This window comes from Nipponia nippon, unplaced genomic scaffold (assembly GCF_047370975.1).
Source record: "Nipponia nippon isolate SJK-2023a ecotype South Korea unplaced genomic scaffold, ASM4737097v1 scaffold_6, whole genome shotgun sequence".
Classification (NCBI taxonomy): Eukaryota; Metazoa; Chordata; class Aves; order Pelecaniformes; family Threskiornithidae; genus Nipponia; species Nipponia nippon.
The window spans coordinates 12,432,599-12,448,033 of record NW_028262380.1 but is presented as its reverse complement, the minus strand read 5'-3'; the positions used below and the strand labels follow the sequence as shown (position 1 = coordinate 12,448,033).

At 39.5% G+C, this 15,435-nt stretch overlaps 1 protein-coding gene across 10 annotated transcripts in view; it reads right to left on the bottom strand.

The window, feature by feature from the left end:
- The window catches only part of ABLIM2 (actin binding LIM protein family member 2), a 147,336-nt gene that overhangs the window by 96,892 nt on the left and 35,009 nt on the right, over positions 1 to 15,435 (bottom strand). For all 10 annotated transcript variants that reach the window (XM_087736499.1, XM_087736502.1, XM_087736504.1 and 7 more), the window contains exon 2: positions 9,450 to 9,593. In XM_087736499.1, the coding sequence (XP_087592625.1) occupies positions 9,450 to 9,593 (144 nt within the window). The remainder of the gene's footprint in view (positions 1 to 9,449; positions 9,594 to 15,435) is intronic.

The following is a 15,435-nucleotide window of genomic DNA, read 5'->3' as shown; positions in this document are numbered from 1 at the left end:
GAGTAGCTCTGAAAACAGACTCATTAGCCATCCCTTGGGCGAGATGCTGTGCCCCTTACCTGCTACTGACATGGACAGAGACACTGCCCAGCTGAGATGGTCCTGCACACCTGCAGAGACAAGAAATCAGGGAAAGGAAAGCTGGAGGAAGTCTAGGGAGCATGTTTGAAGGCAACTACCAGATCTTACTCTCTTAGGATAGGAAATCAGCATTATGTCACAGATCCACTCCTACCCAACGCCTGTCATCCAAAATGAGTATCTGGAGGTAGGGTTATTTAAAACCTAGAAACAGTTTCCAATCATTACTGAAGTTCATCTTAGTGAAACAAGAAAAGCGCTGCAAACATAGGACTTATGATAATGAAGAGACTAACACTGAGTAACTCAGCTGCTTGTCTTGGTATTACCCTGTATACCAAGGCAATGCCCTATCTTGAACAGTTACGAGTAATTTTTAAGTAGTGAATACGTAAGCGTTTGTCTCCTCTCATGGTATTTGGCAGAAAGCCAGTATCTGGGCGTGCTATGGGACCCGAGATGGAAGATATCCACGCCATTTCTGAGGAGGGTACCTCAGGATGGCTTCTCTGACAGCTCAGTAATTCCACTCATTAAGATGGTTTGCAGTTACCTGACACCAAAATACTTCATATGGATCTAGGCTACATTTTTCCCCAGTCCAGTGTCTGTAATAGCACCTGGAGCACTGTCATTTATGCTGTGTGATTTCATGGTCAATATAACTCCATAATTCTTTATTGCCTACAGCCTATAAAAATAAATAGCAGCAATAGCAATTAATTAATGCACTTTAAGCATGTTGCTATCCTGCTATGGTATATCATCAGTATTCCATTTGCACTGTACGAACATAAAGTGCATCTCTATTTTCCTTGCTGGCAAATGAGCCTACTGAAAATAGATTAATTTTTTGGCTGTGTGCTGGGCCTGAAAATCAGCTGTGCCCTGAGAGGCTCGGAGGATGCTATGCTCTCTGTGCTGCTGTACACTACAGCAGGCTGTAACAGTAAAATGCACTGGTCTTCTTGTCATCCAAACAGTGCCATTTTGCTTTCAGCCTGCCAGACAATCGAGCAGTTTGCTTACATGCAACTGCATGTATGAAGTCTATGGTTTTTTTCTCCCATTTCTTGCCTGATATAAGCAACCAGGCGTGAATCCAACACAGGAGAGAGAGGCAGAGACCCTGAAAATAAAAGAAGGAAAAAAGAGCCACTCGTAATGTTGTTACAGAGAAAACAAGAAAAAAATCTCTGCTTTCTCAGAGCTAAAGAAAAGTTTTCTTCCTCAGCACTGCGGCTTTATGTCCATTTCTAGTATTTTCCTCCATCCCCGAGATGGATGCTGGTAGCTGATTAAGATCTCAAGAACAACATGTAGCATGTTGCTGACATAATTCTCTTTTGGCAGCTAAATTGCATGTCTTCATACATCGTTGATGCAGCCTGGGAGCCCATTCTCCAAAATCCCATGATTATATCTGGAACATTTCTCCTGGCCACTATGCCCGTGAGAAGCAATAGCAACCACCTGGCAAGCTTCCACTGCTACAGCTTTGACTTCAAACCGAACCGCAATTAATTTGAAGCAGTCTAAGCCTGCTTCCAGAAGATAACTGTGACTGTGATACTCTTTCTGTTGGGGGTCTGGTGTGGATGAGTCCAGGTAAGCTTTTCACAAAGGTTTTGAGGAAGTCTTCCCCAGCTGGAAGTTTGCCTGCCACGCAAAGTCTGCATGGGAACATCATCTCACTTGCCCTCTTGGTCAATTCACACCTGAGACTTCTGTCTGGAAGCAGAGAGACAGAAGGAACCTAGTGATGGTATATAATCCATATAATCCAATCGCTCTCCCTAGGCAGGAGTGACCGTATCTAAGTCTTTCCAAGCAGATGTCTGTGAAATCAAGAACACTCAAGCCTATCAGTCACCAGCAGCGTTTTAGCTATAATATCTGAAATTCCACCTATAATCTCAAGGACTTGAATCTCACCTCATTTTGTTACAGTCCAGGGCAAACAAAAGCCATATGCAGCACCGGGAAAGTCGGGGGCAGACCTGCTTGCCCCTTCCCCAACTCCCAGCCAGGAACTGCAGGAAGGCAGACAGTTCTGACAGAGGAAAACCAGAACAACTTTCCGGAGCAGGTAAGATACACAGAACTGTGGGCTATATCTTATACATCTTAAAACACTTCACCATGCATATGGAGCACTGAAAAAGCTATAAAGGATACAGTGTACAGCACATCTGCACAAGGTCTCAGGCTAAACTGGCCATGATACCCATAAACGAATTTGTGGGGTACACACTTCAGCGCAGGAAAACCATTAGAGATTCAGAATGCTCTTATGAGACTGACAACACATTAACGACTCAGGTGTACTGATTAAAATGAAGGAGAGTTTGGGGAATTTCCTGTGCACTATGTAACTTGGCTCCTATCATTTATGGGAACCACACATCTAGCAATTTTTGCATTAGAAAGTGCATTTCCATTTCCCTTCTGGAAAGCAGAATTTCCCAGTAGCTTAAAGACAGTGTTACTGCCCTATAAAAGCTCTCCTATAGTGTTAAGGGTGAGAGAGATCCTAACAGCACTATGTACAAGGCTGTTCCAAGCTATCAAAACAACCCCCAGGAAAACTGGAAAAGTTGTCTGGTTTATATTGTTTTATTATTTTAAGGAATCAGCCTGGTTATTTCAAATTTACAAGTATGCTAAAGAGACTTAAGAAACAGAGTTAAAGTGCTTTAATCCATTTTCAACCTAATAGCATGCTAAGTGTTTATAATAAAATACTGCTGTCATTTGCCAGACTAATTAAAACAGTTGTTTTGGTTTTTTTTTGGTGTTTTTTTTAAAAAAAAAACAACCAACCAAACAAAAAACCAACATGTGAAGCAACAACATTAAATATTTTCTGATTTTTCATAATGATACTCTGGGTGCCAGTTACAGGTTTGCAAATTAAGTGCTTGCTCTGACTACGCACAGATATGGCAGATGGTCTCGTGTTAATGAGTTGCAGAGAGCGGGAGGTAGAACACCATCACTGTGGCCGTGATGAATTTTATGCAACAACTCTCTCTGGGTCTCATCACATCACCTTAGTGCATTGAAACGCCCAGTAACTACTCCAGCGCACTGGCTTTATCCCTGCTGTATCCCCATGTGAAAGAGGGTGATACAGACAGAAAGTCCCCCTCCATAAAGGCATTCCTGCACTGACATTTTTTGCGTAGGAAAAAATTTCAACCTAAGAAGAGAACTTGAGTAATTCAAAATTACAGGCTCTTCACGGGGGTGACACTATCTAATGTGGGCTGAAATTATGTATGCTCAAAACTGCCTTATCTGAATAATAACTTTACTGCCTGCAAAGCTTATGTTTCCATCCCAAACTTTATCTAATGAACATCAGGCATGATTTTAAAATGCATTCAGTTTTGTCCCAGTTCTACTTTGATTTCAACCAGGGTGAGTTTTACTACTCTCCATTTATTTGGTGTCTTTGTCTAAATGTACCTCAGCATTCCCAACACGGTTAAGCACCTCTCCCAGGTAGCTCTTTCCAGTGAGGAACCAGCCCTCTGCAATGCAAACATCTTCTGCACATGACTGCACCTGTAGTTTGGATCGTCCCCCAGAAATTTCAGCAATTACTTCTTTGGAAATCCTATCCATGTTTTTAATGAGTACTTAACTTTCTAGCATAACTTCTTATTTATATCGTTCTAGTCCAAAGACTGAGAAAAGCAAGGCAATGAAAAGACTAAAGAAAACTGTACTTGTTTATTAGTAAGAAAGTAAAGCAGGGGTATTACATAATATCCTGGGTATAAAGACTAGAGTAAGCACGAGTAGCTTTACTATGCCCTAAAAACCTAAACACCCACAAACTTCATGTCTTTCAATGAGATAAATCAAATTGGAAACCAGAAATAACAGAAGCTTGGCTTCCTGTGGTTTATAGATAGATAACTTTTATTGAAATGTTAGCAAGATATTCCTTTACCAATACTCTTAACTGTGATTCCTCCCCTGTTCCTTTCCCACACTTTACTAATATTATGTAAATTCATGAAAGATACTCTTAAAAAAATTCATCAGACTCCGGATGAAATATATGCCATGAAATAAAGCTTTTGCTAAAGTGCTGATGTGATTGGTATACAAGCAAGACATGAGAAAGTTCTTCATGAATCCAAAGAAAGGTTACAACTAACAAGGATGTGATCAAAGCGACAGAAAAATTAAGAATTACTTCGTGATTGTGAGAGTTTACTGATGAAATTTTTTTTCATGCTTTAATTATTGAGTTGCTTTTAGAAAGTTAGTAATTAATGATTTTTAAAGTTTAAGTTTAAAAATCTCAAATCCACAAGTTAGAACCATTGGCCACTGCATTAAATCCCATTTGCACAGGCAAAAGTGATTAAAATTGTCATTATTATTATTATCATTATTTCAGTGAAATAAAATATTAAGCTAACGTGACATTGGTAAGTCAGCCCCAAACCCACTATACTATCCAAGCCAGACTCTGAGAGTATTGTGTTGAAAGCGTAGTTTTTCCTATTATATTCATCTGGGACTGCAAACCCCTAAAGTACTTGGGAAGCGATGGGCACGTTGCTGAGAGCGCCTGATGAACAAGAACCCCTCCACTGCATCCCCAGTGCCTCAGATACCAGACGTGCCATCAACCGCTACTGCTTGGCCAAAAGTTGGCACTCAGAAATCTTACTAGTGAGCTTCCCGTAAATGACTCCCATTCCGAAACGTGAAACCCCGTAGCTATGTTCAAACGCGAGTCCCTCAGATTACACAGCGTAGCTTTTAACATATTTATATCCTAGCAGATGCATTTGATCTAAAAAACAAATCACTCCTATTACCAAGTTACTTGGTGTTTTTAACCTTCCCGTTAACATGGCTTCACAATAAATGATATAACTCTGGGTTGTGTTGTACATTCTACTGAATAAAAATGGTGTGAAAGTGATATATCCAGCCCAGGGCTTTTCCACAATTCCCAGGAAACTGTAGTGCCACAAGCATCAGAAACACTCACCCACAGAAACATATACCCAACTCTAGCTGAAGATGTTAACCTTCTAACAGGTTAATTAAACAAATAGATGAAAATTCATGGGGGAAAAAAGCATACTTGAAACTGCTAGCCACGCCAGCATGGAAGACTGCACGTGCTGCCTCCATAGCAAGACAGCAATGCAGGGAATTTTGATTAGGGGTAAAACAAGACAGACACATTCGCAGCGAACCTGCTATAGCACAATGGTCATGTTTTCACATCTAGGGCTTGGATTGCAAGCTTACTTCATTTTATCAAGACCAAACCAGTAAAGGACAAAGATATGAGTTACGGTTCTTCTCATATATGAGTAACCTTGTACAAAGAACAGCTTTTTGCAGGATTGCATGGATTTTTCCCATTGAGCTAGGGTGGAGGCTGCAGGATTTTTGCATGCAAATAGATCTGCAAACGTACTACGGATTGTCCATTATTTGGTCTGCTAGAGTGACTGTATAAAATACTGTAAAGTGTACTTTCTGATTTTATATAAAGCTATAATAATCAAATTAGCCAGACCCCCTAGAAACATTGGACTTTGATTCACGCTTCCAATATTTCCTACTGTATTTGACATAGGTTACTGCTACTTTGGAAATGCTGGGATGCAATCACATCACAGAAGAAGAAATACTTGACAAACTCTCCTAAAACAAGGTAATTTCTATCTTTATGAAAGATCAAAGAGGCTATCCAGGATAATATAATTGCAGTACCTACATCTGTCCTATGTACAATTCTACCTTAGTCTCTCTCTCTACTGGCTCACTAAATTACGCTGTTGTAACTGAGCTCCAAGTGAGTATTTGCCTAATACCATGCCCCATATAAGAAGCAGTCCTGACCTGACAGACACCCTCAGAATGAACCAGACAACACTTGTTTTAAGTTCATAGTCTCAGTCATCAATATTCTATCACCTTTTGTCATTTTCCTTGATGCTTTCACTACAGCAGTAAGAAATAATAAGAGAATTCACAAACATGGGAACCAAAGCCCTTGAAGTCTCATGAATAAAATGTTTGCCTCATATTTCAAAGGCATCTACTTCTATTATAACTGCATTTTTATTAAACCTGACTAAAATGGGAGATATCTTAAAGTAAAGACTGAGTAAAAATTTGAAGTGAAGACTAGATGGCATGTTCCCTACAGCCTTTTACTAGCAGATTAGATGTGCACTTTAACAAGAAACAATATATACGAATAGATATGGGTATAAACCTTATTTATAATGCCTATTTACCTCCATAAGCCCTTTTAAACTTTCATACTGAGCAAAACTAGCAGATGTTCACAGTATTGCTATTAAAATTTTTAATCTGGATGCGTATCTCAATCTTTAATAATAAGAAGAATTAGTTGATTTTAAAAACTTTCCTTAGAATTCTTCAGAATCATTATCTGGGGAATGTAAGAAGAACTGGACGGGAACGAATGACTTTATACTAACCTTCCTTGGTTATATAATTTAATTTAAATACAAAAGGCACCTACATACTTGCTGTTACCATACTGAAACTCACAGTCCCTATAGGAATAATCAGACGGCAGAATGGCAAAATACAAAACTACCTTTCTACCCTAAAAAAAAGGAAACAATTAAATGTCTCTGCCCTCCTGAAACCTCATAATTCATTCAACACTATCAAAGAAATGGCTTCACATTTCACACATATTCAAAAACATAAGTGTGACTTCTTCCAGTGTAATCTCATCTGCCACTGATCAAATTATTCAAACAGACCTCAAATACTTCTAGACACCTTCTCAAGACATGGTCATTTGTCATTCTTCTTCATGGGCTCTCTGTCAGTCTGTGGTCTCCATCATCATACATCTGTAAGTACTGTGAGAAGGAACGCAATTTTCTGCAGTTTTAGAAATATCTAAGGTTTTCTGATGAAGGCTATCAGGTGGTTTAACACAGAGGCAGTCAACCTTAGCAGGCAGGCAGCTTAGCAGGGCAATGCAGCCAGCCCACACGTGGGATTATCTGTCCTGGGACTGTCCCGTGGCTGCACTGGACACTGGACACACTGCCTCTTTCAAGGTGCTATCTTTGGCGGATGAGATGAGAGGGGGCAAACTGCCTCACTGAGTACCATCAAAATAAATGCAGTGCAGGGAGGAGTCAACTGTAAGGTAAATATATTCCCAGGATCATCTCCCTGCCCATGCACAACAGTCCAGCAGCATGACAAGAAAAGGGGTTGAGAAAAGGGGTCATGGCACAAACGTCTGCTCCAAGGCCAAAAGGAGGTAAGTGGTCAACTGACCAGGAGAACCGAGTACCATTTTTTTGCTAAATCCTAACACATTAACCATATTTTTTCATCCATTGATTTGAGGACATGATTAAAAACCCAAATCACATTTGCCTAACTTGACTTTTTTTTCCCCTTTATATTAGCTAATGAAATGTATGTTCAGTGCTCTGTTCTGTTCCTAAGCTCTTCTCCTGTAACAATGTGGTAAATCCACACTAGAAAGCAACTTATGCTTCTTAAGTAACAAATAAAACCCAGAAACAAAAGAAAAACAGATACCAGAAGGATGCCAGTAAATTGATGGAAACCCTTGGAAAGTGATAAAAGGAATTATGGCATTTAAATAATGAGGGGGGGAAAAAAAAACCCAACCACGTGTGCAAACGTAGCACTTAGCAAAATGATTAGTAAGGAGGAATACAAGTACTCCCAAGAGCCCTGAACCTAAGAAGCAGTTTAACCACACGTCTCTGACACTACCTCCTGTGCCAGCTGAGCCTGATGGGTGGCTGACAGACGCTACCCTGCTCCTTCCTTGTTAACACAGTGATTTTTCCTCATTTTATCCAAGATCTGCCTGAAGCGAACAAACTCCTCCTTATCTCTTACAGACAGGTAGGGGTAACACAGCTTCTATAGTACATTCATCACCTTCTTCTGCATGGGGGTAGGAAAAAAAGCCTCCGCACTGCCTAAATTTGGGATCAGTGAATAGTTTCAGAATCCCCTTGGTGCATCTGCAGGTGACCTGGCAGCCTGGAGATGCCCTGTGAAATGAAAATGTGGATGTATAATTGTGTCTTGTTCCTTCCATGGACTTGTCAATGTTTTCTTATAGCAGATCTGTATAAAAGGGGGCTTGGATTTCATCAAGATAATTACATGGAGCTCACATCAGTATGTTACTGGACTTCATGCAGGAGACAATACTCCTGAATAACAAATTAGCTGCTCTCTTCCTGACTTAGGTCTGAAAAACTAATTTGATAATAAAATTTGCCATAAGAACAGGTGGCTTTAAAAGAGTTTGAAAGATGTATGTATAGGCTGTGTTGTGCTTTAAATACTATTCTGGTTCTGCATAGGTGACCAAAATATTCTTGCTATTTAGGATAGTGCACTATGCTTATTTTTCTTGCTGTGTAATTTTGCAGAGAACACAATTATTGAGCTGAACATTTAATCGTGTCTATCTAGCTCATTAAAGATTGACTCAGGTATTGAATACAATATACTTAATCCCATGGGATTTATAAAAATGTCAGTGCAGCTGACAGATAATGACAGTTTTCTTTCTGATAGTTTCCTCTACATAGAAATGGAAATAGTCACGTTAACACAGCTGGGACCAGAGCCATGCTCATGTTTCTAGGTTGTGCTACAAGGATTAATAAATGTCATTTGAAGTACTGCTTAATAATGAAGTAAGCAGGTCGCCCAGTAAACATCAGTTAACATTTACTCATTTGTATATTCAAAACAAATTAGATCTTTGCAACTTCCAGATAATCGAAGGGGTGTTGAATCGGTTAATTCCCTGTTTTCCTTGACCATCCTTCTGCCATTCACAATGTTTCAATACTAGATCACAGCCAGGCACCAACCTGGAGCAAAGCAAATAGTTTCCCCCCAAAAATGGAAAAGCACAGGGGTCACACTGGGATTCAAACATCACAGTCCAATGCAATAGAGTCTCAACAGACATGGCCATGGCCCACCCCATGGCGTGCATTAGAAAGCTGGGAGAGGGATACCCTCTGAATTTCTTTGTAAATGTTAATTCTCTCCTAACCCCACACTGTGTTTCACTACCAGTTCTCCCGTGTTCTTCTTCAGGTCCCAACTCTACAGTAAACTTCATGGGTTTATATCCATTCAAAACATACTCCACTTTTAGGATTTTTTACAATCTTACAGTAAGCAGTCATAGAGTTTACAGTGAATCCTTGCAGGCATGGATTACACTGTAAAATATGTTTGTGAAGTTTCCAGGACCATGAAGTCACATCCCCAGTGCTAACGCCCTACTCATAGGAACAGCTGTCACAAACACTTACCTTTGCAAACAAAGCACTTAATATGGAAATATTTGTTCTGAACTCTCAAAACTTCTCCTTTGCATGGGTTTCCACAGTTATTGCAGAGAATTGCAGTACTTGATGGCTTCTCCAGTTGGCTATGTACAGCCTGTGGTTGTGAAACTGCAAGAGAAAACAAAAGGTAAAGCATTTTAAAGGCCATCAGATGCATCTTCTGTGAGACCTAAGAATAATGACAATTAACACCTGGGACAAAACAGCTCAAGCAGATAAAAGAATTTTAACTTCTTGTATTGGCCGGCACAGGAGAAAAGATCTGCTAAATGAGCTGAGCCAAGCTTCTCATAACTTTCAAAGCTCATACCTGCAAACATTTCAAACATAAATCAGAATTGCTTATAAAGAAAAGAATCCACATGATCAAGTCTCAAGAGCCTCCGCCTGAATTTCAAAAAATGCTTCGTTGCATTTTCTCTTCAAGAAATCAAAGACTATAGATAAAAGCTATTGGTTTTATCCGAAAAAACTTTAATGCGATTTAGTAACTATTACACTGTGAGATACTGATCCTTAAAGTTCAAGGTAATTGCCTTTTAAATTAATTTTAAGATACAAATACACTTCTGTAGATGTTCTGACTTCATACTTCTGAAGCATTGACATCTCTGTAAATATGACATACATCTGATCATTAAAGAATGGCTGCTGTCATTTTGTAAGAAAATTATGATTTCAAGATATTAGGTTTATCTAGGTTAGTAAAATATTAAGTGAATTAAAAATTTGCTGCCATCTTGTGATGTAAATTAGAAATTGCATTTATTGGCCTGTTGATAATAGCAATATAAATTGGCATCCCAATGTGTTATGCAGAACAGGTGAGATACGACCTTATTCTTGCAATTCTGCTGCAGTACTTGCATCAATTTTTTATCACAGTGTACTTAGGAGTCTAGACATCAAGGCAGTGAATTATAAAGGGGCTGTACTATAACTCAACAGACTTGGCTTTTTTTCCTATGTTAAGAAGAACCAATAACAGGAAAACATATCAAGCATTTTAAGTAAATTACATACTTAATGACATTCTTCTTCTTTAATGTGGCATGCTTATTCTAAGGTTGTATTGCTTGTTTCAAAGTGATTGAATTTTTTTAAATTTTAGCTTCAAAATAAACTTACCAACTGACCAGTCAAGATGGAGCAACCTCTCATAGGCCAATACACTAAGTATAAATGGGAATCAGATGTGTTTCCCTTCTGGGTTTAGTCGAGGGATAATACCAGTGCTGTGTAACCCTTTTCTTTCATCAGCATTCAAAAACAAATTGGGAAGTAATTTTTTGTTTAAGGCTGCTGCAACATGATTAATCAATTTAGAAGAGGCTTCATTAAACTAAGATTGGCCAAGATCTTTAGTTTCTACTCCTACTGTAATATCAGAGTTGCTATTTCAGAAAAAAAGGCTTCTGAAAGAAAAAAAGATGGGAAAAAAACCCACAAAATTGAATTAAAAACAAAACAAAACACAGTAATGTCTATACCTTCACCACAGGTAGGAATGATATAGAGAGGCAGTGGTGGTACTGTCACTATGAACACACATAACAGATGATACCAAAATCAGTAAGTGAGCATCATCCAGCTTTTATTCTCTAACATCTGATCTTGCTGCTCTTCCTCCTCAATATCCCCACCACCAGCATCGTGTGGTGATACCTAAAAGGCCTTTCCATGTCCACCAACTTTAAGGAGTCAGTATTTCAATGAGATGCTGAGCCTCCCACACAGTCTTCTGGAGAAGTTTCCAAAAGTTTTGTCCCAACTGCCACTTTTTACTCCTGTAAGTAAAGTGTTTGGGTTTCTTTTTTCCCCAAGGATATACATAGGATTGAGCTGCCTGTAGCATTTTTTAACCACCCATTAGCATTCTGCCTTGTCTGCTGAAATTACGCGTTTTGGGATTGTCAAAAAGTCCTGCTCAAGGCAATATGAACTCTGGAGCTATTACTGAAGCCCTGGCTATAATTAAGTACATCTCCAATAAAAACAACACAGCACGAGAGGCAATTAGAAGTTTACAGAAAGGCAGATGCCCAAATTTAAATAGGGCAAACGGTGCACACGGTTCAAGCTAATATGAACATCTGCCTTATTCCTCAAGAGAAACTCTGAACTTTGCAATACTTAACTTTTGACATATGAATTTCTCTTTATTGTAACCTGCCCAAAACAAACTACCCACCCTGAAAAAGAATCAACCCTGTAAGAAACCAAAACAAAGTATTTTCCTGAGTTATTTTAGTAGAGTAGCTGCTAAAAGTTTGCAACGATGGATAAAGAAGGTTTGGTCTCTCCAAAATTACTGACAAGCATCAAATTTGGAGCATTTAATTCATGTAAGACTTGACTTAGAGAGAGCTGACCACATCCAGAACGTTTTGGCCTAAAAAGTTACACCTGAAATACAAAATTCTGCTTGGAATGATTAAACATTTGACTTTTTTTTCATGTTTGACTTCCCATGGCTAAGGCTTTCTGAACAGCACCTCTCCAGAGGCATCAGCGCCTGGCCAGTGTGGAGGCACGCAGACGGCTGCGATCTCGTGCCGTGGTGTGTCCCATGGGCAGGGCAGTAACCTGGCCAAGGAGTCCCAGCCGCAGCACAGAGCATGTGCTAGACGGACCCCGATGCAGCCCTCCAAGCCAAACATAGCCCCTTTCCCTAAAGCGAAAATATTGTCACATTTCCAGAGAAAAATTAATTTTTCTGTTTGTTTTCTTACACCTGGGAGTTCAATGCCACACTTGTTGCAAAGCAACAGAAAATTGAAAATTGTTGCAAATTTGTTTTGTGAACTGTGAAACAATTGTGAAAATTGTTGCACACTGAAAATTGTTGCGAAGTGACAGAAAACAGCAAGTTTTGCTTTCCACGCTGCATGTGGTGCTCAGTGTCCAGAGCTACAGGGCAGGACTATTTGGCTTCTCTTCAGGTCTCTGGATCAAGATTTAGAATTTAAAATAACTAACAACTCAGCTATAAAATAAATTAAAAAGGAAAAGATGTAGTATTTCTGTTGGAATTTTTCCATTAATCTTGAAGTAACACAAATCATATTTAAAATATGCATGGTAGACAGATGAATAATTATTTTGCTTTCCTCTCAGTTCAGAACTAAGCTAATCAATATTTCACACAAAACCTCAGTGGCAATACAGTCACTTTGGGCTCATAAAACTGTGCTTCTGAAGACAGTTTTAAATACTTACTCATTCATCTAGCACAACAAAATGATGTAATTAATGATATATTAGTTTAAGTTGGAATCTTTTAAAATATATTGTGCTTTATGTTGAAATTGCAACTACTGACACAATTTTGGCACACTATATTAGTCAACTTAAAATTTTAACTTATGTTTCAAATAATTTTTAAGGAAATACATTTACATGGCCATTTTCGGCATTCTACTTTTATGCCTTAATGTATCAAAATCAGTCTTTGAAGCAGCAGAAGATACAATCAACATATTTAATGAGTGAAATAGTGAATTACTGATAGAATGTAATGATCTGACACTACTCATAGGATCAGAACTGACTAAAGAGCTCATTAAAAATCAAATGCTTACATTATACCCTGATCTGCAGAATTTAACAAAATGAGAAATTTCCTTCTTAACTTAAATGAACTTATAAATGAATGCCTGGCTCTCCAAACTCCCCTTTCTCCCAGACTGTATTTTGTTCTACCAGAGGTATCTCCACTAATCTTTAAACCCTAAAAAGATCTGGCTGCGCATACTTTTTGACAAGGACAAAAACTGGCAAGAAAGAAAATAGCAAACACGTTCCCCAGCACTTCATCAGCATACAAGATCTGTCTGCTGGGGACATCACTGCCAATAATCTTGCCAAACGTCTGGTGCTCAGGTATTTCTGATGTCAAGACTCAACCTCTCTCCAACAGGCTACGCAGTATGTAATTCTGTAGTTCTGGATAAAGTAGGGCTTATTGAATTAGCAGTGGTTTGTTAAACAAATTGTCAAATAAGATACATTCCTCAGATTTACTTCTGTACTGCTTGCTCGAGACATATGCATTTGCTGTAAGTATCACGGGGAAGAGAGGACAGTGGTATCGCTCGTTATCAACCTTATGGCAACTGTAAAATGATGGTTTCGGTGTGCTTATAACTTTGGCAAATTTCAATCGTTTATATTGACATTCTTCATGTTTGGTGCTCTTGAGCTCATTCATTTAGGGAAAATTTCAGACAAACTGTTTAAGCTTTTCATAAAGGTGGAAAGAAAGGATAGCATAGAATAAAATATATTGGGTTTCAATGTTAAAAAGAAAGCATTGCACCTGGTTTTTGAAAGTAGTTTGGAGTAAAGACTGAAGCCTCACAGAGATGGACTTTGTGAAAGGTACACTGAATCCACAAAAATCTACAATATGAGGTCAGAAAAATCCCCCTTTGAATAGACACAGCTCCTTCGGCATTGCTAGACTAACTAGGATTTAACAGCAGTGGGGACCAGGATGAGGTGCCAGGGTTGAGGACGAGATTTGGCAGAGACAAGAGTGTTTTGGAAACAGCACAAGACAAGCTGATGGCGGTGGCAGAAGGGAGAAGTTTCGCGAGTCCCTGGTCATGCTCTGCTCCAGAGCCTGGGACAGAAAATGTCACCGCGTTCTCGTCATCTTCTCTCTGCTGTGATCAAACTGCTGAGGGAAATCAAACCCTTGGCAAAGATCCCACCTAGGACCGGTCCACGCTGAGGATGACAAACCCCTTTGCTATCAGGCAAATGAGAAAAATCTTCATGGTAGATTATAGACCTGATGAAGAAACATATGGCCAGAAACTGCAAAATTCGACACAGTCCTAATGCTTTTTCCAGTTTGGTGCCTTTTGGTTTAACTTAGCATAAAGACCCATAGAAGCCATTACTGAACTTAGAAATCAAGTACTGAAAAGCTAAGAAGTCTCATGCTTAAGAATATACATTCGATCTCAGATCAAACCTCGAATATGAAGCTTAAAGACTGCTTTGTTCAATATATGGACACAAAGAAGACCACATGTCCCATTTACTCCACATTATTTAACCCTGTTCTGAAAAAAACAGTTTATTAGACTTACTGCTCTTGGCGATTACAGAAGCCTGAAATGACAAAGGGCCAAACGACACAATTTAATATCAGAATCATAGAATCCTAGAATGGTTTGGGTTGGAAGGGACCTTAAAGATCATCTGGTTCCAACCCCCTGCCATGGCCAGGGACACCCTCCACTAGACCACGTTGCTCAAAGCCCCATCCAACCTGGCCTTGAACACTTCCAGGGATGGGGCATCCACAACTTCTCTGGGCAAGCTGTGCCAGTGCCTCACCACCCCCACAGTAAAGAATTTCTTCTTAACATCTAATCTAAGTGTTCCCTCTTTCAGTTTAAAACTGTTACCCCTCGTACTGTCACTACACTCCCTGAGCAGGAGTCCCTCCCCATCTTTCCTGTAGGCTCCCTTTAAGTACTGGCAGGCTGCTGTAAGGTCTTCCTGAAGCCTTCTCTTCTCCAGGCTAAACAACCCCAACTCTCTCAGCCTGTCCTCATACAGGAGGTGTTCCAGCCTCCTGATCATCTTCATGGCCCCCCTCTGGACCCACTCAAGCAGGTCCACATCTGTCTTATGCTGGGGGCCCCAGACCTGACAGGTGCCTTTGGTTCTGTGATATTTCATATGGTCATTTTAAAGAGTACTGTGAACTAAACAAAGGTGTAATTTGAATGGATAGACAACATTTATGTGAATAAATACTTTATTCCTAAATAGCAAGATTTCGTAATCCCCAAAATTACCTCTCAATCTAAGGAAAGTGCTAATTCCTCACCAAGGTTCCTGGATGGATAATGCAGAACCAGAGCCTAAAGAGAATGAAAAAAGGAAAACCAAAGGGGCTGGGGGGTGTCCCCTCCCCAGTTCTTTTTGTGTT